Source organism: Gorilla gorilla, chromosome 13, assembly GCF_029281585.2.
Source record: "Gorilla gorilla gorilla isolate KB3781 chromosome 13, NHGRI_mGorGor1-v2.1_pri, whole genome shotgun sequence".
NCBI lineage: Eukaryota > Metazoa > Chordata > Mammalia > Primates > Hominidae > Gorilla > Gorilla gorilla.
The window spans coordinates 71,010,162-71,036,474 of NC_073237.2; the positions used below are offsets into that span (position 1 = coordinate 71,010,162).

A 26,313-nucleotide genomic window follows, 5' to 3' on the forward strand; every position below is an offset into this window, starting at 1 on the left:
AAAAAAAAAACACAGACACATACACACACACACACACACACTGGGTGAGCAGAACAACAGAAGTTACTAATTCTACTTAGTTTATTATCTGTTAGTATTCTTACACTGAGAAAAAAATTCAGTAAAAAGTCTCATTTACTTTTGTTGTAATTATTGGAGGCAATAGCAACTAGTAATAATGAAATCTTGCATGTTTGTCTATGCTTTTAACGTGTAAGCACCCTCACCTTTGTGGTGGACAGGGCAGGTAAAATTATACCCATTTTTCAAAAGGAAACTGTGGCCATGGGAGATAAAAGTCATCTTCACAGATTCCTCTGGGAAGACCCCAGATCTTCTGTGAGAATCAAATATATTAACTGGGATGTGAGGGCGATCTGGCTGTGACATCTGTCACCCCATTGATCGCCAGGGTTGATTCAGCTGATCTGGCTGGCTAGGCAGGTGTCCCCTTCCTCCCTCACCACTCCATGTGCATCCCTCCCAAAGCTGCGCGCTCTGTCGCTCAGTCGCAGAAGACGACCATCCCCGATAGAGGAAGACCAATCTTCCGTCAAGGGTATACGAGTAGCTGCAGTCCCCTGCTAGAACCTCCAAATGAGCTCTCAAATATATTAACTGGTTTTCCTGAAGACACAATTCTGGAACAAAATGTAACTCGAGTACAGAATTTTATACAAGACTAACATTAAACTCCATAAGACAAGTAAAGTAAATTTACCCTTAACCAAGAGTTTTTCCTCATTTTCAGCCTCCCCATCCACATGTCCGTCAGTAGCATCTGGGTACAAGTATGTGAAACAAAGGGTCGTAATCCTCCCGACACGGCCAGTTTCAGGCAGGTCGAATTGCTCCAGTTCCTGAGTTCATACGTCAACAGCGTCATGGCCATGCGCTCATTCTGCTTGAATGCCTTCTCCAACAAGTCCAGAGCCAGCTGGCCAAACTGTCTGCCATGACGGTGGCCAATTAAGAAAACAAAGGCAGGTGAGAGAGCTGCATTATTAGAAACATTTTAGAACATTTAGAAACATTGTAAAAGATTAGATGTGAGGCTCAGAAAGTATCAATTCATAAGGCTTCCTTAAAAAAAAAAAAAAAAAAGCCAACAACACCAAACAGCAACTTAATAATCTTAGTTTCCAGAAACTATTTGAACGGAATTACAGCTCAGGAAAGGGATTTTTCTCCCTTTCCTGAAGGAACAGAACTAGGAGGTTTACATTGTAGCATACAGAATTTAATTTACACCTGAGCTATTCATAGGGAGTAGCCACTCCACACTATTGGACATAGCTTGGTTTGGGACTTATACATAGGCTTATAGATAGCTTGGTTTGTTTGGGACTCCTTGATAAGACCTAATAAAGTGTTTTTTTTTTGTTTTTTGTTTTTTTTTGACAAAAAAACTATTCAGAACCCAACTAGCAAGTAAGGAAAGCTGTGGAGTCACTTGTTTTTTTAAGATTTTATAAAATATCTACGTGACTTAAGAAAGCTATAGACCTAGACCTAGAGACACCCCCATGTGATTTTTGAGGAGAATGTTTCCTCTGAAAGGTAGACATTGTCATGCTCTGGAATTTATCTTTTTGGTAGAGACAGGGTCTTGCTGTGTTGCCCAGGCTGGTCTTGAACTCCTGGCCTCAATCAATCCTCCCACCTTGGTGTCCCAAAGTGCTGAGATTAAGGGTGTGAGCCACTGCACCCAGCCTGGGAATTTTTTTTTTTTTTTTTTTTTTTTTTGACGGAGTCTCCCTCTGTCGCCAGGCTGGAGTGCAGTGGCACGATCTCAGTTCACTGCAACCTCTGCCTCCAGCCTGGGAATTTTTACATCAAAATTATAAATTAGTTTCCATTGATTCTAGCTTTTATTCTTTCTTCATTACTATAACACTTAAAAACCAAAAGCATTTTTAACTTCTATTTTCCACCATTACTCTCTGGCTCTTTAAGACAATGCATTTATTTGTTTTCCCACCTGAGAGATACTTAATGAAAACAATGTCTTAATTTAATTTAGCATCAAAGACTTCTAGAGTTAGGTGGAGCTTTCAAAATCATTAATTGAACATTTCATAGTTAGGAAACTAAAGCCCCGAAATCTGGTCAACTGACTTGTCTAATTAGTCAATAGCTGGACTAGAACCCAAGTCCCCTGACTTGAAGGTCACCTCTCTTTTCTTTACTTCACAAAGCTCCTTAGAATACCTGAAGACCCTTTTAACAGGAGAGTCCATAAAATGCATGGCGGTAAGTCCATTTGTCCTACAAGTTTAAAGATGAGAGAGATAAAAGTGTCTAACCATTCTAAGAAGTGTTGATGTTTTAGTATGAAGTGAAGAGAGAACACTTACTTTGAGTAATTCTTCAACTCTTCTGAGGCATCATCCACCATGTGACTCTCCTTAGCTTCATGGGCCATTGCCCGGTAGAGGATACACGCAATCACGGCTTTAACCGTGGCCTCCTCTCCATGCTGCCAGAAGAACATGGCCATCTTCTGCCTTTTCATCAGCACAGCCCAAACCAGCAGGTCATTGTAAGGGTAAAGAAAGCCAGTAGACTCAGGGTCATCTGATACATTTTGTTCTTTTGACTTCTTCCTTGATTTATGAAGGACTATAGACTTTTCCTGTTGGAAAATAAAATAGGAATGAGTTTTCAAATACTCAGATATATGATGTTTTACGTAATTCAACACAGCAGGTGTCCTAGACATTTTTTTAATCGCTACTAAAAAAGAGATGGAAATAATAATAAGATTTTACAAGCCAGCAAGCAAAATTTAGACCATAAAAGGTAATCTACTTCTTGTTGCATTTAACAGATCCAGAGTCCCTGAACTGATATATCTTAAGGTCATTTAGCATAACTTAAAGCAGTGCCTCTTTAGGATATACCCAGAGTGCTTAATTGAATTTGAAAGATGGGTGGGTAGGGGGAGATATAACAATGCCTGAGAAATGGTTCCATCTTCCTCAAAGTAATAACCACAGAGCAGTACGATGAGTGCTGAAATAGAGACTACATGACAACTTTTACTTTCTCAAGGAAATGGGTTGAAATAGCATATTGGATACATGGGAGTGACGTATTTTTAAAAAGCTCTAACCTCACTTAGCAAATAGATTCATTATCTTCCCTTTGGGAAAACATCCCTAGTGTAGCCAACATGTATCCAAATAGATTGATTTGAAGTTTCTTTTCCTTTATTCTGATTATATTTATCAGCAAAGGTAACAGGTGATCATGAAATACCATTCTCCACCTGATAAATCCCCATTCATCATGCCATTCTACCTCCTCACATAATCCTGTATCATCACTTTGTGTGTCTTTATCTCTGGGCTCATCATACTGCACTACAGTTATGACTTTGAGGAAGATGAGACCATTTCTCGGACACAATTCCTCCCCTCCCCACCCACCTTCCAACTTCAACCAAGCACTCAGTATAATGCCTGGCAAATACTAAAGATTCAATAATTACTCCTTTTAATTTGAGAGGTCTTAGCAAAAAATTATAATCCATTTCCTCTATTTCTATAAATAAAAGGAATTCATGTTCATTGATGATGACCAAGAGTAATTTTATAAAATACCTCTTTCATACCAGGAGCTATGGAAAGCAAACCTCTTTCAGCTAACATAATAACCATTTGCATGGAAATTCTTGAGCGAAAGCATTTATTCTCAGAGTAAAGTGGGACTGGAGGAGTATGAGACTAGGAGGAATAACAATGTTGTACACACACACACACACTCATCATCATTGTCATACTGTAATATTAGATTCATAATAAATTCAAGAAAGCCTCAAAAAGGAAAAAATTTTAAAAAAATGCAAAAAGTCAATGCGACAGAGAAGCGAAGGAGAAGAAGGAAACAGACTTCACATCCAACTGGCCTTAGGGAACAGGACATAAGAGTATGTTGTTGGGTTAATGATCACATTTTTTAAGTACCATCCCATAGATCACCTGACTGAGTCACTGTCTAGACACAGCAGGGATAGCAGCAAGGAAGAGAGGCTAAAGTGCAAGTCCAGAGAATCACTGTGCCTTTGCTCACTGTTGTTACCGGACAGGTGTGTTATGCTTTTGACTTGCACCATCTGTTTATGGCACTTATAAATGGTCCCTCTATTTGCACCTCCCTTTCTTTGATGTAAATGAAGAAACAGTCTCGAGCTGCAAAAAACATTTTCCTTTCAAGTCGAAAAACAAGTAAATGGTACCTTGAATTTGTATGGCTGTGCAGTTCTAATGAACTGGGAGTGCAGCGTACTTTCTGCAGACTCATTTCTATTTCCTGAGGAGTGTCTCTGGTGCTGGGAAAGGTTTTGAACAAAGCTGGTCACTCTCTGGCACATGTTATTATTTTATTTTTAAAATAAAACAAAAGGAGGGGAGATTATAGTGGTAACAATATTTTATTTCTAGACAATAATGAAAACCAAATATAATGTTGTGTCCTACCAAATATCCATGCCTCTGTTTCTCATCCATGATTAGCACCCAACAAGAGCCTCTAATGATCTCATTGTGCATTTTGTTATTTCCTAACATCTTAGAGAACACACTCTTTTCTTCCCTGTTATATATCTGCATACCTTCACTAAGTGGAAATTCCATTAGAATGAATGGATGTTCTCTCCCTGGAACAAGTTCAAAATAGGCAATAAAGATTTACAGTTCTGATAAGAAAAAATTCCCATTCACAAGCAGTTCCAAGGTTAAGGTTAAGTCAGAAAGTTATGGAATTTCTCAGGTATTATATAATATCTCCACTGGAACTCCAGTGGCCAGGCCCAATAACAACACAACTCTGCCATTAGCAGGAAGTTTTCATCAACAAGATACAAAAACAAAAAGAAGCATTCTTAAAGGGACTAACATAAAATATGATAAAAACCATAAGCTTGCTTGATCTCTATTTCTACAGAGATCCTGAAGAGATTGAAAAAGAAGAGCAGGCTGCTGCTGCAAACGCGGTGACCAAGGAGGAATTTCAGGGTGAATGGACTGCTTCAGCTCCTGAGTTCACTGCTACTCAGCCTGAGGTTACAAACTGGTCTGAAGGCATGCAGGTGCCCTCTGTGACTATTCAGCAGTTCCCTACTGAAGACTGGAGCACTCAGCCTGCCATGGAAGACTGGTCTGCAGCTTCCAGTCTCAGGCCACTGAATGGGTAGAAGCAACCACTGAATGGTCTTAAGCTGCCCTTGCACGGGCTCGTAAGCAACATGGAAATAAGCTTAATGTAAAATAAACATCAGTTTCTAAAAAAAGAAAAGTCCGAAGCACAAAAAATCCCAAAATATGCACATAGCAAATGAATGATTATAAATATTTATGGAAAATAAAGTTTAAAGAGGGAGAACTTTTTAATAGAAAAATAATAAAAATTTTGTTTGAAATGTCATCTTAAACAATTAAAGACTAATTAAAATTAGTTTAATTTTACATTAGCTATAACAAAGGTTAGATGATCATTGCAACTGAGCACAACTCCTTCAACTGAGCAAAGACTGAATCAAGTAATTTTTCTAACATAATTGGATAAAATCTCCAATCCTAATTTGTGGTTAACTTTAGAGGCAAAACCATAAGCAGGATGCTTTTGGCATGAATGTTTCCATTTTTCCTAAGGCCTCTCTTAGTTTTTGATACTTAAGTCATTCTCCTAGGAAGAAATACAGATTCATTTTCACCTTGCTATTGATTTGGAAGATCATCCGCAAACCTATGCTCCCTAATGCAATTTCTTAAAAAGGAATGTCTTCACTTGTTGAGGGAGAACATTTACCGCTAGATAATCTGCCCACACTAAGAGCTCACAGGTTCAGTAAAGAGTGGCTCTGGCCGCTAATCCCAGAAATTACTCCCTCATTACTGAGGAAACTTATAAAGAAAATAGAAACAATCTTCAGACAATGCTACTCCAGAACCAAATGAGGAGGCCATAGAACTGAGATGTTGCTTAAGTAATATGTCTCAGAATGTGACAAATATGTGCTATCTGTGAATGTGAATTTTTCACATTTTCACCTGGACGAAAATTTGAAAGTTGAAGTTTAAGATCATTGGTGTCCTTAAAGCAAACTATACCTGGGTGACTGTGGCAGGGATGCCCAGGAGCCCCAGGCAGGCATTAGGGTGGTATAATGACTTGGGGATGAGGAGGAGGTGAGGAGAGCCCTAGCTGGTTTTTCTTAAGTATCGAAAAGACGACTGGAAAAAAAAAAAAAAAAAAGTGCCTGCCTACTTTGAGGTTGGAAATCTTAATACAGAAAACACAAAGAGTCAAATGCAAGCAAGCAGTAGTTAGACCAGTTCAGAAAAGCTGGAACTGCTTAAATTGAAACCCTCACAGCTGAATCAGAAAGCATTGTGAATGTTGATTGGATATTTCATTATATTAAGGAATTATTCATTGATTATATTAAGGAATGATTCATTTTTTATGTATGATAATGGCATCACAATTACATTTTCCTAAATACATTTCATTTAGAGATATTCACAAGAATTTATGAATGAAATGATATGATGTGTAAGATTTGATCTTAAATAATCTGGGGGCAGGAGGTTGGCCATTGTTGCTATTATTGAAACTGAGTGATAGGTACATGTGGATTCATTATACTATTCTCTATTTTTGTATGTTTAAAATTTTCCATTAAAAAATACAACTGAGAAAAAAAACCATAGGCTTTTTAAAAATTTATTTTATTTATTTATTTATTTATTTAGAGACTGGATCTCACCATGTTGCCCAGGCTAGTCTCGAATTCCTGGGCTCAAGCAATCCTCCTGCCTTGGCCTCCCAAAGTCTTGGGATTACAGGCATGAGCCACCATGCCCAGCCCAAACTATAGGCTTTGAACTGCTTTATTTAAGTTTCTGTTTTGTTGATAAAAATTGAACATAGAAATGATGAGGTGAAGACTTTTTAAAGGCAACACCCAAATTATTACTACTATTGTAATACAGAATTAATAGTGTCATTATAGTAATTATCATAATGACCATTATTACTAACGATGACTCTGCACCCTCTGTGTACCAGGAACATGGATTTTTCATATATTATTTAATCCTTCTGACAAATTTATAAAAGGGGCATTACTATTCCCATTTATAGATGAGAAAACATGCACAGAGAAGTTAAGCTTATCGTTCAAGATTACACAGCTACTAAAGAGCAAAATTGGAGGCAGTCCTAGCCAGATGTCTCTTGACTCCAAAATCATGTGCTTGTAACTACTATAATCTAGTTTAATATGACACACAATAAACTCTGCACTCCACTGGAAGACAATCCAAGAAATGGGTGACTTCGTACTGGCAGGCCATTTAAAGAAAGGGCACTAAAGGAACTTCCCTAGCAAGCTCCACACTGGGCTGCACCAGCACCACAGTCAGTCCTCCTACTTGTCACTGGGAACCTCACAGCAATGTCTGTTCTGTTTAAATGAAGTAGCTGATACCTCCTTAAGTGTATCCTTATGCCTTTGAAATCTTAATAAAGAACATTTTTCTGTGTCAGATTTGGCTTTCCTGTTTTGCTTTTTCATTTCTGAAAGCCAAGCTGGGCTTTCACGTCACTTGATTCTTTATAAAGGATCCCAAGTAGCTTGATATTCTAGGCTGTTTATGGAATCTTACCCCAAACTGCCTTTCCAGTCTCCTCCCTTCAAACTATATGACACTGATTCTCCAGCAACAAAAGTCTCCTTGTCACAGCAGAAACATACCTGAATATCCAAAGGCTGTGCCCTTTACTGCTCCTTCTCTTCTCTCAACAAAAATACCCAAAACTACATTTTCTAATCCTCCCCTCATCTTCTAATAAGAATGAGTCTCCTCAGGTTGCTAATCCATAATGGCAATTTCAAGAAATAGGCAATGTTTCCTCTGCTAACTACTAACCAACAGCTCTAATTTACATTCCTAGATTCTCAAAACTATCATGGAAAATAAAATATGTATCACTTATGTTTTTAAGGATATTCTACACGCATCTTTCAATATAATCACTACATGCTTATACCAAGTTTGTTATCTCCAGACTATGGACTAGGATGAGTTTACATATCTAATCTGATTAAGCTTTTGATATCAGTATTTTCGGAAGAAAAAAAGAAAAGAAAAAAAAAGAACTAGTCATCTCTCCCTCTAACCTGCCTCATCACATTACTTCTATGTCACTATAGCATGTATTATATACTGTTTTGTATTATGGCTAGTTACTCAAAAATCTGTTTAAGAGTTTCTAAACTTCTGATCCTTACGCATCCCAAGCCAACATTGCAACACTTAGTACAGTATACTTCACATACAGCAGATAACAAATGTCCATAAATAAAATGACCATTTTAGGAGCTATTTTTGTCTGAACTTCCAAGGCCATTTTTCCAAAACAACAATTCCTAATCATTCTCAATTTTACTTGGGCACTTTTCAATTACTCTACCTTGTATTTTCTGTAGAGGTTGTTGTAGAGGGCTCTGAAATGTTTTCTAGTGTAGTTGCTGCGATATGCTCTACCAATGAGGTATTCTACTACTAATCCAATGTCAATCAAGGTTATTCGGTAGCCTGAAAGAAGGGTATGCTGCAACAAAAACATGCAACGACTTTTAACTTTTAGTTATCTTCTTCCATTTCTCTTGCCATGCCATTAGAACATAATCAAATTAATTGCAAAGAGGTAGACATACCTTTTAAATATCTTTACAAACTGATTAATTTAAGTGACCAGCCATTGATACAATCTGCTAGTTCAGAAGGAAAAATATCTTAGCCTTAACATGTTTTCTCATTTCATAGACATTAAATGTGTGCTTCCATCTATGCATGCTCTCTCTCTTACTCTTGCTCTCACTCTCCTTATCATGCACACAAACATATATACACACACGTTTGAGTAAAATACATTTAAATATTTTTTATTCAATATTGAGTTCCTAATTGGAAGAGAAAAATATTAAACAAGTAGAAAAACAAACAAATAAATATGTATATAGAGAGTTTTTTAACTAGAAATAATATAGCTACTCCAACAGAAGTAAAATCTTAAAGTCTACACTGAATGTGTGTGATCCAAAATTAACATTGGGTTAGCTTTTCAGCTTCTCTCTTTGTTGAAACGGATATAACACTTTGCACTGCGTTGACTACATCATATGTAAAACAAGAATATGGGAGGAAGTAGAACAAATGAAAACAAGGAATATAGAATGACAGAGTCAAATTCGATACCAAAACATGAGGCTTATGCAGCCACGTTCTTCCTTAAATTGAACTTAATCCAGTATAGACAGTATAGTGTTTTCTATATTTCAGGGCATATTTGGGGGTCTTTGTGTCTATAATCCACTTTCCCTATGGTCCAAAATCGCACAGGATATATTACAAGGGTATTGAAGTTGTCAGCTTGCATGTCTGTCTTCCTTTACAGACTGTGTGAAAGGGTCTGTCTTTGTCTACCCAGAGTTTAGCATATGCACTTGGCCAAGCTGAGTAACTATCTGAAACTCCATACAGGCATACCTTAGAGATATTGCGGGTTCAGTTCGAGACCACCACAATAAAGAGAATATTGCAATAAAGCAAAACAAACAAACAAACAAACAAACAAAACCATGAGGCTGTGCCAAGACAAGTGTTATGATTGGTTGGCAGGAGGGCTGAGTGGTAGATTTCCAAGTATGTGGGTCTTAGTCTAAACGAAAATTATTTTGACTTCTTAAATTGCACCTTACTGCTTCTTCATAACTGTTCACTTTTGAACTGTCCATTTATAGTAAATTTTTAAAGGCACACAGAGTGTTGAACAAGGTCTCTGAAATGAAGATTGTGACTAATATTCACAAAGCTTGGAACAAGAAATAAGGTTATATATGAATGAATGTAAATAATTTAATTTTTCTTTTTCACATGCATAATTTACTTTTTTCAAGGAATGCCAAAAGTAATGCTCTTACTGCTGCTAGTTAGAACATATTTAACCTAGTTCATCACTTTTTTTCAGTTTACTATGGCACAGTTTAAAAAAAATAAAATCATTTTTATATTGCATAAATCAATACAAACTAAATTTACATGAGCACGGACACTTTTGCTTACTGCTTATTTGCCAAGGAATAGGTGGAGCACGATGGCCCATGCCTGTAATCCCAGCACTTTGGGAGACCAAGGCGGGTGGATCACCTGAGGTCAGGAGTTCGAGACCAGCCTGGCCAACATGGTGAAACCCCATCTCTACCAAAAATACAGAAAAGTAGCCGGGTGTGGTGGCAGGCATCTGTAGTCCCAGCTATTCAGGAGGCTGAGGCAGGAGAATCGCTTGAACCAAGAGGCGGAGGTTGCAGTGAGCCAAGATCGCATCATTGCACTCCAGCCTGGGCAAGAGCAAAACTCCATCTCAAAAAAAAAAAAAAAAAAACAAGGATATGCCTTCCTTTCACTCTGGCTCTCTCTCCACGTCAACATAACCTGAAAGCTCACATTCCTTCTGACAAGATATCAGACTTTGGAAAAACAAGAGAATTTTAAAAATGTGCCTTGGATTTTAACCATAGTGACAAATAAATAAAATATACTCCCAATTTTCAGGGGATGTGGATAAAAGTCACTGGTAATGGAAAGAGAAGAAACTGAAGTATAAAAGTTTGTTAAAGTTGGAAGGCTTTGGTAACTAATGGGAAATCAAATACTTTAAGTTTGACCTAACTCACAGTTCAGTGAGAACACCATGAGCAAAACATGACCAAGAGTATAGAACAGGGAGAGGAACCACCTGACGGCCTAGAACAATGCAGACTCACAAAAGCAGCAAGAGAGTGCCGGAACTATCACTGATATCAAAAACAATGGAAATCACATATTAGTCCTCCAATAAGGATAACACAACCACAAAGTTCTTTATTTCCAGCTGGTATCATCATCATAGGCACCACCACGGTATCGGGGTAAGCTGAAGTTCTGATTGGAAGCATTGCATGTCTCTGATTCATGGCTTTTTATTAGCAAATATCACCTAACTGATGGATCAAGTCTTTTAAAACATAAATTAAGGAAAAAAGTGTACGAATGTGGTTTGTTGATGAACTTGTTCAAATTAAGGTAAAGAAGATAGGTAATTAACAAAACAATCCAAATCTGCATTTTACAAAGCAAAATTCAGTGACTCCTCCAACACAAAGCTAAGGCAATACACAAAGACACGTTCACGCCTTCTTAATTAGGTTACCTGTTTCACATCTTGGACGAGATGATGCAAGAGTGTATTAGTAGGTCCTTGTTTCTGAAATAAAGAACAAAAGGAAGAATTATTCTCTTTAATTACCATGTGCTGGGGGGTAAAACCTTTACTTCAGAATGCATAAGTAACTCAGAATACTGAAAATTGTGTTCAACATTTTTAGTAACAACGCTTAAGCCAATTAATTCTAAAGAAGGTGTTTTCCAAGAGAAGATGTATTTATATGAAATATTTTTCAAAGCAAGATGCAAATACGTAGATAGTAAAGACTTTACGTGATAAGAGATAGAAATGAATCTTAGGTAATTTATTACTATACTTTATCATACAATTACAAATCCTGTCACACGAGCACATTCCAGCAACAAATATTTATTGAAAACTTACTATATTCAATCAGGGATTCAATGACAAATATAAGCACTATTTTCCTGGAGTGTTTATAATAATAGAAAAGAGTGGCTACTTACACTAAAAAATAACCAACAATATGTGTGGGCTCAAAAAGAGTTACAAATAATTGGTACTCTAGGAACAAATCACTGTGAACTAACTGTAGTAATCAACAAGACAAGACTTGAATAAATCATTGAAGAAAGAATAAGATTTAAAGGACAAGGAAGGCTATTTCAAGAAGTGTCCATGGCTTGAGCAACTGGTGTTTTCACAGTGTGTAAGTCAGGCTAGTTTCAACAAAGGGTTTACATGGGAAAGGTACAGGAACAGTATTTTAATAGTGGCCTTAGGTTGAGATACTTCCAATAACTCAATAAAAGGTAATTTGTTCTTATTTACAATTTAGTCTTTATGTTTTTACTAGGATAAAATAGAATTGGTAAGAATGTTTCTCCTTTGGTTGAAGAGTCTATCTATAAACTATATTTGTACAAGAATATTCAAGGAGATAAATAAGTCTTAAGCTGATCAATAAATAATTACCAGGCAAGGTGTCAGACCCCTGGCAATGGAAAGTGACTGACTTGCAGGTAGTAAGAAGAATTTACTGACAACAGTATAGGTTTTGAATAAGGAACGTTTTATTAGAAGGAAAGAACGCTGGAGAAGAGTGCTGAAGGGAGCTACAGCAAGAGAGAACTGAGCTCACAGCAGTGGATTTTCCTCAGGAGTATTTATGGACCTTAAAGTGGGAGCCTAAGGGTAATTTGAACCATGTTAGCCATGTAGGTCATGATAAATGATTGCATTTGTAGACATTTTGGTGCCTTCATGTGAGGAAGGGTTGCACAATGAGTTTTAACATGTATGCATTTTGAAGATGTACAGAAATTCTAGTTACTTATAAATGTTGAGGAAAGAAGCCTGGAACTAGATCCAGCTTCAGATAATAGGGAAGTCCAATTACTTCTAATTTCCTCAGATAAGGAGTTCTGCCTCTGCATGGTCTGCTTGATGATCTTTGCTCTTCTCGAATCTGGAGGGAAATGATTGATGAAATGTTCCATACTCACTGTATTGTAGAGCTCTTCCAGTCGAGGGATGGTAAGAAAGCGATGGAGGTTCACTCCATATTCTATTAAGAGCTTCACAAAATCCACCCGATCCATCACTAAAGCATCTGACATTGCTTGTTCCAGGGCATCAGGCTTCAGAAAGCACAAATAAGAAATGTAAAGACAATTAAGAAAGTAGAAATAACTAAAGAATTACATGTTTTTGAACTCAAAATTACACAAACACAATAATTTTAAAATAAAATCCTGCCATCAGTGGGTACAGAAAAAAAAAAAAGAAAAAAATTTAAATACAGTCTTACTAGGCCAGGCTCAGTGGCGCACACCTGTAATCCTAGCACCCTTGGAGGCTGAGGCAGGTGGATTGCTTGAGTTTAGGTGTTCCAAACAAGCCTTGGCAACACAGCAAAACCCTGTCTCTACCAAAAATACAAAAATTAGCCAGGCATAGTGGCATGCACCTGTGGTCCCAGCTAATTGGGAGGCTGAGGTGGGAGGACCAATTAAGCCCAAGGGGTCAAGGCTGCAGTAAGCCATGAACGCATCACTACACTCCAGCCTGGGCAACAGGGCAAGACCCTGTCTTGAATGAATGAATGAATGAATAAATAGTCTTACTAAGAAATGTGCAGGACTTAAGTGAAGACATCTTGAATAAATCAAAGAACATCCCATGTACTTGTATGGGAAAATTGATTATTGTAAAGATCTCAAAGCTTCCCAAATGAATGAATGTACAGGCTTAATGCAATTCTGATAGACATTCAAGGTTTCTTCTTCTTCTTTTGTTTTTGTTACTTGTCATGTGTCCATTTAAACTCTACCTGGCTTCTAGGTAAAAATGGCAAGTTGAACATGCTCATCTAATTTTTCTCCCACTCAAAACTTCATTAAAACTACAGTAAAGGGATTTTTGTTACGAAATAAATCTACAAGGACAAGGAGGACAAGAGTGGAGACAAGAATGCAACATTTTGGAAGCTGGAAAGCAGATGGTCAAGTCATAATTGACTGAGCAGTCACCAGAAAGCCAAATAGTGGAAGTGGAAAATGTCAAGAGACAAACAGATTTATACTACAGAATTCCAACAGCAACATAATACATGTATACATGCTGAATCCCTAATGTTGGGGTCTTTCCAGTCATCTTTCCCCTTTGAGTCCCATAACACTAGCAACAAGGCTTACACCTTCCAGTCAGGGAACTAGAGGATTCTTTTCTGGTAATGTCACCAATACAAGAGAAAAGACATGAATATGTTGGTATCTGGGGGCCCCTGAACTAATGGCAGTCAGATCACCCTACTGTGAAACTCAAACCTATAGGCAACCTCCAACTACAGGCTCGGAATTTCCAAAGAGTTTTTTATCCCCTACACTTAAACAAAAAGACCAAAACAAACAGATCAAAAAACATCAACTAGCAGGAAGCAGACAATGCAAGAAGAAGAAAACTTCAAAAGAGCTCTCATTCATATCCTCAAAAAGGTAAAAGAAGATATTGTATTCTGGGCCGGGCACAGGGGCTCACGCCCATAATCCCAGCACTTTGGGAGGCTGAGGCAGGCATATCACCTGAAGTCAGGAGTTCGAAACCAGCCTGGCCAACATGGTGAAACTCCATCTCTACTAAAAATACAAAAATTAGCCAGGTGTGGTGGCAGGAACCTGTAATCCCAGCTACTCGGGAAGCTGAGGCAGGAGAATTGCTTGAATCTGAGAGGTGGACATTGCAATAAGCCAAGATTGCACCACTGCACTCCAGCCTGGGCCACAGAGTGAGACTCCATCTCAAAGAAAAAGAAAATATTGGATTCTGGATGCTAATGAAAAACATAGGGGAGGGTGCAATCAGGGAGCAAGTTTGGTGTCACAAATTAATAGACTGCCAGGCATAGAAAGACAAATTTACATGTGCTCAATAATTCGTAGGAGCTGAAAATGAAAACAATTGAATCCATGGAGATGGAGAGCAGAAGGATGGTTACCAGAAGCTGGGAAGAGTACTGAGGGGGATTAGGGGGATAATTAATGGGTACCAAAAAATAGTTAGAAAGAATGAATAAGATCTACTATTTGATAGCACAACAGAATGACTATAGTCAATAATAATTTAATTGTACATTTTAAAATAATTAAGGATTATAATTGGATTGTTTGTAACACAAAGGATAAATGCTTGAGGGGATGGATACCTCATTTACTTTGATGTGATTATTACACATTGTATGCCTGTATCAAAATATCCCAGACACCCCATAAATATTTACACCCACTGTGAGCACACAAAAATTAAAAACTAAAAAAAGAAGAAATTAATAGATTCATAGTATGCTACCAGAAAAGAAAAGCTTCGTAGAAGGCTTGAAAATTAAAGTTGAGGCTCAGCCTATAATCCCAGCACTTTGGGAGGCTGAGGCAGGTGGATTGCTTGAGCCTAGGAGTTCGACCAGCCTAGCCAAAATGGCAAACCCCCATCTCTACTAAAAATACAAAAATTAGCCTGGCGTAGTGGCACACACTTGTGGTCCCAGCTACTCAGGAGGCTGAGGTGGGAGGATTGCTTGGTGTGGGAGGTGGAGGTTGAAGTGAGCCGAGATCATGCAACTGCACTCCAGTATAGGTGACAGAGTGAGACCCTATCTCAAAAATAAATAAATTAGTTAATTAATTATTAAAATTAAAATAAAAAATAAAGTCCAGCAAAGCTATCAAAGGAAAGATAGGGAACATGGGAGGAAAGAGATAAGAATATTAGAGGAGCAGTCCATAAGGTCCAATATTCAAATAATAGGAATTACAAAAGAGAACAAAGGTTGGGGGTGTTATGGAAGAGAACGGAATGGAATGCAATGAAAACATATGATTGCCAAGTTGAAATCATGTGCCCAACAAAATGGATACAGAGACTCACAACAACACACAGCAAAACACTGGAAAAGAAAGATTTTTTCAACTTCCAGATAGGAAAAAAAAAATGGTGACAAAGAATCTGAAAACAAAAAAGAAGTGTTTACTTCTCAATAGAAATTCTGGGTGCTGGAAACTAGGCATTCAAATTTCTGTAGGAGAAAATAGTTTAAATCATGAATTAAAATACACCCAAACATGTAAGTCCTCAAAATATGTATTTCTCATACTCCCTTTCTCAGGAACTTATTGAAACATGTATACCATCAATATAAATGAGTAAACAAAGAGGAAGACAAGGGACATAGAAGACATGCCCTCTAACATGGGAAAGAAGCAAGGGAATCCCCAAGATGATGAGGGTGCGTCCCGGGATGACAGCTGTGCACCAGGAGGAGAAGGCAACAGGTCCACATTGCAGCCGTGAGGCCCACAAGACAGAAGTGTTGAAAAATTTCTGAAACTAAATGAACCAAAATATAGCAATATGACATTATTTAGAAATATGGAGATTTATAAGTGTTAGAAAAATCAAAAACATCTTAAGTACTAGCTCTTGTGATTAGCAGGGCAGAGAACTACCATCTTTTAAAATTGCCTTTTAATATAATTTGATATTTTAAACAATGTGCATGTATTAGCTTGGCCCAAAAATAATATACCTGTAATACAGTCACAACTATAATCTTTTAAAATGAATGTTAATAGTGATTATCGTTAGCATTATGGATAATCTTTCTTCTTTTTTATGTTTTCACTAATTTCTAATGTGAGCACTTACTACATTTTAAAGCAAAAAGTAAACTTTGAGTTTTAAATAACAAGATAGAAATCTACCCAAAAATAAATTAAAAATTGTACGCCGGGCACAGTGGCTCACGCCTGTAATTCTGGCACTTTGGGAGACCAAGGTAGCAAGATCATTTGAGGCCAGGAGTTCAAGACCAGCCTGGGCAATATAACAAGTCGTTGTCTCAAATAATAAAATAAAATACAATTTCCAAAGAAATTAGTTGGGCATGGTGGCATGCGCCTGTGGTCCCAGCTACTCAGGAGGCTAATGGGGGAGGATTACCTGACCCCAGGAGTTAAAGGCTACAGTGAGCTATGATCATACCATTGCAAGACATCCTGGGCAACAGAGTGAGACCTTGTGTCTAAAAATAAAATAACATAAATATATTAAAATAAAAACCTTCCATTCTGTCTTTCACTCAACTTCCCTTTTCAGCTTCAGTTAGATTGCAGAGCCAGGAAAAACAAAAAACAAAAAAAACAGATGGTTTTCAGGAAGCCAAAGTCGATGGGAAAAGTGTCTTAGCTATCCCAGCTACAGAGATGCTACCCCACACTTCTACCAAACCAATCAATATCTCCTCTCATTTTCTCTTTTGCCCCTTCCTAACAGACCATCACACAAAATATTTTTTCCGAATAACTTCATTTTCACTATACCTTCCAGTGTTGTTCATAAATTAGGATATGTTTCTTGGCAATGTCCACCCTGTCCCAAGCCATTGCCAGATTTAATTGCTCTGACGCTGATAAATTTGTGCCTAGGGTAAAAGAAAGGAACAATCATATATTCTTTTCAAGATATCTACGCAAGAAGCACAAAGTACTGTGGAACATGAGAAGCATAAATAAGGAACAATTGCAACCCCATCCAGATACTCACCCTTCAGCAAAGCTGTTAGGATTGCTAAGTCCAGGTCTTGCTGCTCTTCAGAGTCAGCATCAAATATGGTAATCTACAACAGTGAAAAACAGAGAGCCATACATTTGGGGAACTACCAAATAAATGCTTTCAAAGAGTACCCACAGAATTCAGACTGGAGCTAATGAATTGAGGAAAACATTCTTCTTTAAAACCTTTTTTTACTTACAGGAGAGAAAACTTTTAAATAGGATAACAAAGAATTATGGGCACTTGGGGGGAAAAAAACTAAAAATTCCACATATCCAGAGGAAACATTTATGAAGGAATGGTATTACATGAATTTACTATGTACATGCTACAACAAAAAGAACCTCAATGTTAATTTCTGATGTAAATAAAATCATGTCTCCTTTCAAAGAGGCAACGAATGAAATCCATCATTCACCTAGCCTTGGAAACTAAGACTTTTGCTTTTTTTTCTCTTTTCTTAATTTTTTGTAGAGACAAGGTCTCACTATATTGCCCAGGCTGGTCTTGAATTTCCTGGGCTCAGGCGATCCTCCGGTCTCAGCCTCCCAAAGTGCTGGGATTACAGGCGAGTCACCACGCCCAGCCAGACTTGCTTTTTTATGAGAAATGAATCCTCAAGGGTTTGTCATAAAATAACTGAGGTAATTACAGTGGACCCAATGAGCAAGTACCCTGGGCAACACAGACGGTCTTTGACTCTTTTAAAGACAAGTAAGTTCATTACTTATGGTTCCAAAGGGTCACCTATGGGCCCTTGAGGCAGTTGCTCACCCGTTCCCACCCTGTGGGATGTGCTTTCATTTTCAATAAATCTCTGCTTTTGTTGCTTCAAAAAAAGGGGGGGGGAGTCACCTGTTATTAATGACTATATCTCAGTCTTTTTAAATTAAAATACATTTCATATAGTAGAAGGAGCTATTTTAATGAAAAAGCCAAGATTGGCAAGACCTAGTTCCAAGTATGCCACTAACAAGCTAGTCCTAGGTAAATATCTTGAGGCTGCTGAATCTCAGGCTCCTCATCCATAAAATGAGAGGAACCTGTTGAATAATCTCTAAGGTATCATAAAGATAAAAAACTATGCTTCTATAACTTCACACAGTTTCCTTTCACCTGACACGCCCTCTATGTGCATGAATAAAATCAGCCCTCAATTGTACAACCCAATTCCTATCACCTGCAAGCCCTTTGCTGCCTTCTCTTGACCCTCTTGGTCATTACATTGCTTATTAATTATTCTGCTTGATGGCAGGAAGAGGCAAACATAAGGGCAATCTCTTTTACCTGTCCTTTTCTTAACTTACTGATTACTGTGGCAAATAGAAAGTGTAATAGACTAAGAAGATTTCAACTCTTCTGAAACTCAAGTTTCAGATCTATCATTTCTTTTTTTTTTTTTTTTTTTTTTTTTTTTTGAGACAGGGTTTTGCTCTTGTTGCCCAGGCTGGAGTGCAATGGTGCGATATGAGCTCACTGCAACCTCTGCCTCCCGGGTTCAAGCGATTCTCCTGCCTAAGCCTCCCAAGTAGCTGGGATTATAGGCACCCGCCACCATGCCCGGCTAATTTTTGCATTTTTGGTAGAGACAGGGTTTCACCATGTTGGCCAGGCTGGTCTCGAACTCCTGATCTCAGGTGATCCACCCACTTCGGCCTCCCAAAGTGCTGGGATTATAGGCGTGAGCCAACGTGTCCGAGCATATCTGTCATTTCTTAACTGCATGACTGAAAATCCCTTAAATTCTCTAGCCTTCTGCTTCATCATTTCCAAACTGGAAATAACCACTGCCATACTGAACTCACTCACAGGGCTATTTCAAATGAAAAGAATATATTTAGAAGCACGCTGCTAATTAGAAACATGATTGCTATTATTGTTGTTATTGGGCCAGCTAAAACCCCAAAGAGTTTTTCACATAGATTTCGTCATGCTTCCTCTAGCCAGAACATTTCAGTTGGTTTTTTTTTTTTGAGGCCAGGTACTTAAATATTACCAAAATTCTTATACAATTTGGTCCAGCCTTCAGATTCTAGAAAGATCACCTTGAATCACAACATATCTGTATATTTACTGTAATTGTCAGCTTCATATCATCTGAGTCATTGATATGAATTGATAATTCGGCCAGGCACAGTGGCTTATGCCTGCAATCCCAGCACTTTGGGAGGCCGAGACAGGCAGATCACTTGAGGCCAGGAGTTCGAGACCAGCTTGGCCAACATGATGAAACCCCATCTCTACCAAAAAATACAAAAATTAGCCAGGCATGGTGGCATGCACCTGTAGTCCAAGCTACTCAGGAAGCTGAAGCATGAGAATCACCTGAGCCTAGGAGGTGGAGGTTGCAGCGAGCCAAGATCTCACCACTGCACTCCAGCCTAGGTGACAGAGTGAGGCCCTGTCTCAAAAAAAAAAAAAAAAAAAAAAAAGAATTGATAATTCATATCATCCAAGTCATTTTGTTCATAGGCTGGCCATGGTGGCTCATGCCTATAATCCCAGCACTTTAGGAGACCAAGGTAAGTGGATCACTTGAGCCCAGAAATTCAAGGCTGCAGTGAGCTATGGCTGCACCACTGCATTCCAGCCTGGGCAAAAGAGCAAGACCTTGTCTTTACCAAATAAATTAATTAAATAAATTAATCTTTTTATCACAGTACCCTAAAACACTAAAAACTTTTCCTGAGTCTACATTATGGTAATAGCCCATAGTTTGTGGGCTCCATTTTTTATCCCAGAGTTTATTCTCACTTTTCCCATTGTCCAGTACATTCCCAATGATTTCCTGCAGGATTTACTCAGGACGCTGTGAGGCAGTCATGTAACTCAGCACCATGAAGCTGTGTTCATTGAAGACATGGAGCTGTTCCTTTACCCTCTGAAAATACTTCTGTGTAATTTTCACTAAATCTGATAACTTTTCTGGAACATTGTTATACTAAGTGCTTTTTCTGTAGTAGAGTCTAGTATTTGAAGCATGGAGAGTGCGGACAGCAGTGACAGTAAGAAGTCAAGTTTACTCAACGAAGAATCAAATTCTGTAGAGCTAGATACACTCAAAATCAAAATGAAAAATCCATATTTTTTATTTTTTATTATTTTAATTTTAAACAATTTTACTTTAAGTTCTGGGATACATGTGCAGGATATGCAGGTTTGTTACACAGGTAAATGTGTGCCATGGTGGTTTGCTGCACCTATCAACCCATCACTTAGGTATTAAGATCTCCATGCATTAGCTATTTATCCTGATTTCCTCCCTCCCCCCTCCCCCCTGACAGGCCCCTGTATGTTGTTCCCCTTCCTGTGTCCACCATGTTTTTTTTTAATTGTGAAAATAAATATTACAGTGTTTATAAATTAGCAGTTCTTAAGTCAGTTGAATCATCAACTCGTCATACTCACACAATCCCTGTGAACCATACACTCCATTAGAATTTGGAAAAGGTGCTTGGACTGTTTAAGACTAAAGTTGAAAGTGTTCTGAATCATGCAGATGATCTCCTCTTTCACCTGAGGTCGCAGCATCCTGGAAGAGAAATAAATGGTCTTGACACAAGCCAGAGAGGGGAATGAGCCGGCAACATCAGTACAAGAAAACACCCCATCAGCTCCCCAGACTGAAAAGGTGTCTATGGACAGTTCTGCCAGAAGAGCAAATGAGGGGGAGCAAATGGAAGCAGGAGCTCAAGAAGAAAGCTGAATTTGAAAGTGGGAATGGAGCCAGGCATGATGGCTCACACCTGTAATCCCAGCACTTTGGGAGTCCCAGGTGGAGGATCACTTGAGGCCAGGAGTTCGAGGCCAGCCTGGGCAACATAGCAAGACCCTGCCTCTATTTTTACATTTATAAAAGAAGAAAGAAAGTGAGAATGGGTTGATCTGCCACATCCTGAAAAGAATATACTCTGAAGTGGAGTTCTGAAGCTGGTAGATTTCCAGAGGGCTGGGAATCTCCAGAAATTATAGGTATTATATTCTCTAAAGGATCTGAAACCCTAAAAGGTTTAATAACCACACATCCAGGATGATTTTAGAAAAGGGAGAGGAGTGAAAGCAGAGGAAGATGGTAGAGGGCGGAAGTGGAGGCAGGAGAAATGAACAGGGAGAGCAATCATAAGCAAAGGCACTCCAGACAGCTGTTACAGCATAAGCAGCAAATAACTGTTTACTAAATAAATTAGTGGGGTCAACATTTTAGTTCTTAGGCACTGTACTTATTTATACAGTAGAAATATCATGCTTTTGAAATTGGAAGAATCACACTGGCTAGAGGGATGGCAAGAGAAAAATTATCTTCTTATTTGAGAAGGGGAAAGAATTAAAGCCTGAAATAAGCACGACATATGCTATGAAAATGTCAGGATGTAGACCTTCCCAATTTCTGCTATTTCCATTAAGGGCAAATGAATTTGAAGGTGCTCTGGGCCCAACACTGGCCACCTCCCTTACAAGGTCCTTACGGCTGTAATGGCCAATTGCTCAAGCCACACCTCCCTCACTCCCCCTGCAAACACCTTTTCCCCAAAGTTCAAGCAAGACTCAAGCTTCCCTTTAAAGGCAGGCCATTCTTCAGCTAAGAAAATAGCAACTCTCATTGCTGAAGGGCATTTTGATGTTGAACAACAAACACAGTCACTGAGAAATGAAATCCAGTCTCAACTTCTATAATCCAAGAATATCTGGCCCACATAAATGCACAGCCAAAAGAACTAAAATGGAGGAATAAACAGCCCCTATAGTTTCAAAAAAGAAGAGCCAACAACTCACCCTTCATCTGCCAGGTGTTTGTGTGTGAAGGCCAGGAGGTCAGCCGCCCTGCCTGTGCCCTCACACACCACGACTGGGTCCTTGTCCTTGACAGTCTCCCACACTGACAGGATGACGTTGGGACCGCCTTCCACCACCAACCCCACCACCGGCACACCTTGTCTTGAGCCTATTCCAGACCACAAACAATACCACACTGTTAGAGAATCCCTAGCTCAGCCAGTCGGCCATTTTGACTTCCAGACACAAGTCTCTCAATTACCACCTATGTTCATTCCTCGCACTGGCCCCTCTCTCATTTTACCCTGGTTTGCTTAGATCAAGACCAAGCCAGAAACTTGGACTTCAAATAAAATGTGGCATAAATATGGTGACAGCATCTTCAAGCTTTTACCAGGTAAAAAGGCTTTCAATAATTTTTCAAAAAAATAAGTATTGCTTAAGAAATAAGTATTCCATTACGGGAAACTCCCAAAGTATCTAAAAGTAAACAGAACAATATAATAGATCCCAATGTGTTCATCACTCATCTCCAAAAATGAACAACCTTAACCAGTTCAACAAACATTTTAATTATTACTTACTTATTTATTTTATATAAGACAAGGTCTCACTCTGTCAGCTAGGCTGGAATGCAGTGGTGTGATCACAGCTCACTGCGGCCTCGACTTACCAGGCTCAGGCAATCCTCCTGTCTCAGCCTCCAGAGTAGATGGGACCACGGGTATGTACCACCACACCTCGCTTTTTTTTTTTTTCAGTTATGTGTAGAGATGGGGTCTCCCTATGTTGCCCAGGCTGATCTCAAGCTCCTTGTCTCAAGTGATCTTCCTGCCTCAGCCTCCCAAAGTCTTGGAATTACAGGTGTGAGCCACCACACCTAGACTCTATAAACTTTTAATGGTGGTTATTTCTAGGAACAAGGTAGGATGACAACCCTCAAAGACTTTTGCATTGCCATTTATTTCATTTTCTGTTGTTTGAATTTTTTATCATGACTATATATTACCTTTTTTTCTTGCAGACTACATGACCCAAGCCCATATATATATTACTTTCTTAAAGTAAGGGAGAAAGAACAGAAAGGAATAACTGCAGGGGTCATTCTTTTAAAAAAGATGTAAGCAAAAAAGCTTACAGAATAATATGCACAGTATTATCCTATGTGTATTTTTAAAACAATATACATATACATATATATTTTATATACATATACATATTTTATATGTATATATGCACATACCTGTATGTATAGCATGTTATATAAATGACCAGAAAATTCTGGAAGGATACACATCACACTATGAACAGTGGAAAAGAGAAGGGAAGGTTTAGGAAAATGTTGAAAAGGGACCTTGTCTATTTATTCTGTAGATTTCTTATTTGCTTTATGTTTTCACACCACACATATATTGATATACTACATTTAAATCACTGTATTTTATTTTCCAAAAGAAGAAAATTTGGCAAGCAATGCCACACTCACCCCTGAGCAAAAGAGGACTTTACTCTGAGCCCCATGTTTTCAGGGGCGCACACTGGCCTTCCTCTGGCCACACCCCTGCCCTCATGGTGAGACATCTACAGGGTCAAGGGTCAAGGGAAGCCTGTGCTCCCTCCCCAGCTTACTAGGATGCCCAAAGAACACCACGTTGCTCAGTACTTCCAAAAATCCAAGGTTTCCAAACTCAAGTCTGGCCTTCCAGCTATATGTGTCAAGATAAAAGGCTAGAACATATTTTATACAGTTATCTAGATTTAAGGCATTTAAATATCTAGACATATAGTATGTGGTCTTCCATGTGTATCCTGTGTCAGGCTCTCAAATGTTAGGGATGGGTCAGTTAGCAACCATCCAAAAACTTCACTCCATCGATTTAGTTGCTTTGACATTCTACTCCTTTTCCATACACCTCCACCTCATTATTTTCTCCATATCACTAAAAAGCATATCTATGATGTACCAACTAATAGACATAGGGTTTCTCTAAATAGTCTTATAAAAGCCAAATGAGACGGCAAAAATAGTATAAGGCACAAAAGTAATAGAAGAAAATTTCGATTAATATTTTATTGATTTTGGAATAAAAACACTTGTAAGTGAATTTTTTGTATCTTGTCCAATAAAACGTTATTCAGCCATTAAAATATACTAAATTATACTCATTGACATGGAAATAGGACCGTGTTTAGTGGGGGAGGGGAAAAACTACAAAAGAAGCATTATGAAATCACCCCAGTTTTTGCTTAAAAGATGTTGCTTGTGTGTGTGTGTGTGCGTCTGCATGTGTGTGTAGAAAATTTGTGAAAATATACATATGAAAAGGTTAGTTTTTCATACGAAAATGGTTAGTTTTGATAGTGAGATTACGGAAAACTGTCCCTTTCTTCTGTTAATATGCTTTCTTTGCATTACCTGAATGTGGAAGTATATAATACTTTTACCATCCGAAAAAGAAAAAGAAATTAATATGGGCATTTTTGTGGAAGAGGAAGAGAATTCAATTTCTGTTAGGTACACTTTTTTTTTTTTTATGGAGTCTCACTTTGTTGCCCAGGCTGGAGTGCAGTGGCACCATCTTAGCTCACTGCAACCTCTGCCTCCTGGGTTCAAGTGATTCTCCTGCCTCAGCCCCCTGAATAGCTGGGATTACAGGTGCGCGCCATCATGCCCGGCTGCTTTTTTGTATTTTTAGTAGAGACTGGGTTTCACCATGTTGGCCAGGCTGGACTTGAACTCCTGACCTCAGATGATCCATCCACCTCAGCCTCCCAGAGTGCTGGGACTACAGGGGTGAGCCACCACGCCTGGCCCACTTCTCTTGAAGTAATAACTTATTCCCACAAAATCAAATATATTTATGGCTTTTTCTGAAAAAAAAAATCTTACTGATACACTAATAAAAATTGGTTTAAAAAGAAAAAAATGTAAAATTCTTGCTGAGAAATCTCACTAGAGAGCTGCTTCTACTGTAAGGTCCCAGGGTGAGGCAGGAATACAATATTAGACCTCCAAATTAAAAGTTCCTAGAACAGACATTCCAGGAAAGAGCACTCTTCTCCCTTGAGACTTGGATTATGAAAAGATACAGAGGCATCAGAGCCTATGTTTCCTATCTTGAAATCACATCCTTAGAGTCTTACAAAACAGAAGCTGACATTGGCCACATTTCAAATGGCTGAAAGCCAGGGATTCCTACAGCAACTTTATAATGTGAGTCTTTTTTTTTTTTTTTTTTAAGTATTCTCTGCCAACAACAAGGGTTTGCCAGAGTCGCCAAGAAGACTGGCTGAAAAGCAATAAAATAAATCAACCACAGGCTGGGCACGGTGGCTCACACCTGTAATTCCAGCACTTTGGGAGGCCAAGGCAGGTGGATTACTTGAGGTCAGGAGTTCGAGACCAGCCTGGCCAACATGGTAAAATCCTGTCACTACCAAAAATAGAAAAAAATTAGCCAGGTGTGGTGGCAGGCGCTTGTAATCCCAGCTACTCAGGAGGCTGGGGCTGGAGAATTGTTTGAACCAGGGAGGCAGAGGTTGCAGTGAACTGATATCATGCCATTGCACTCCAGCCTGGGTGACAGAGCGAGACTCAGTCTCCAGAAAAAACAAAAAAGTCAAATAAATCAACCACTAGTTAAGTATTTTCATGCCATCAAAAATAAATCCCGTTTTGATCATATCAACAACAAATACAAATATGGTAGCCAACCTCCCTCATAAGTATGTTAGGTATGAAGATCAGCTTGATACATAAGAATTTTGAGTTTCTTGAGGGCATGTCTTCTCTTTCTTCCTTGTGTGTGTGTGTGTGTGTGTGTGTGTGTGTGTGTGTGTGTGTATAGGTGGCTTCTTGTTTTTGCTGTTTTTATATGGGTTCTCCTTAGAATAATAAATGTTACCAGTCCACTGGAATTGACTCCATAGTCAGCAAAAGCCTCCAGATAAATCCTAGGTTTCAAGGTCTTTGAAAGTAGAAATGTCATCTGCTACTATAAGCAAGCTCAGGGTTGTTGCATTCATACTAAAATGGGCAATCAGCAGGGAATAAGAAAGACAAAGACTCTCATACCTCCCATGGAGCATACATTATAGCGCTGCACAGAACCCCACGCAATTTAGGTGGTGGGTAAAGGTCAACAGAGGCAACAGGACATTTCAGGTAATATTTCAGGCCCCTAATGGATCCCTCTC

General features: G+C 38.6%; 1 protein-coding gene across 1 annotated transcript in view; it reads right to left on the reverse strand.

The window, feature by feature from the left end:
* TRPM6 (transient receptor potential cation channel subfamily M member 6) overlaps nucleotides 1-26,313 on the reverse strand; it is a 165,530-nt gene that overhangs the window by 77,055 nt on the left and 62,162 nt on the right. The window contains exons 8-17 of the mRNA XM_019034278.4: nucleotides 22,117-22,285; nucleotides 20,752-20,875; nucleotides 17,335-17,407; nucleotides 17,112-17,212; nucleotides 12,744-12,878; nucleotides 11,263-11,316; nucleotides 8,482-8,622; nucleotides 4,241-4,333; nucleotides 2,358-2,635; nucleotides 722-950 (exon numbers count right to left, since the gene is read on the reverse strand). Coding sequence (XP_018889823.3) covers nucleotides 722-950; nucleotides 2,358-2,635; nucleotides 4,241-4,333; nucleotides 8,482-8,622; nucleotides 11,263-11,316; nucleotides 12,744-12,878; nucleotides 17,112-17,212; nucleotides 17,335-17,407; nucleotides 20,752-20,875; nucleotides 22,117-22,285 — 1,397 coding nt within the window. The remainder of the gene's footprint in view (nucleotides 1-721; nucleotides 951-2,357; nucleotides 2,636-4,240; nucleotides 4,334-8,481; nucleotides 8,623-11,262; nucleotides 11,317-12,743; nucleotides 12,879-17,111; nucleotides 17,213-17,334; nucleotides 17,408-20,751; nucleotides 20,876-22,116; nucleotides 22,286-26,313) is intronic.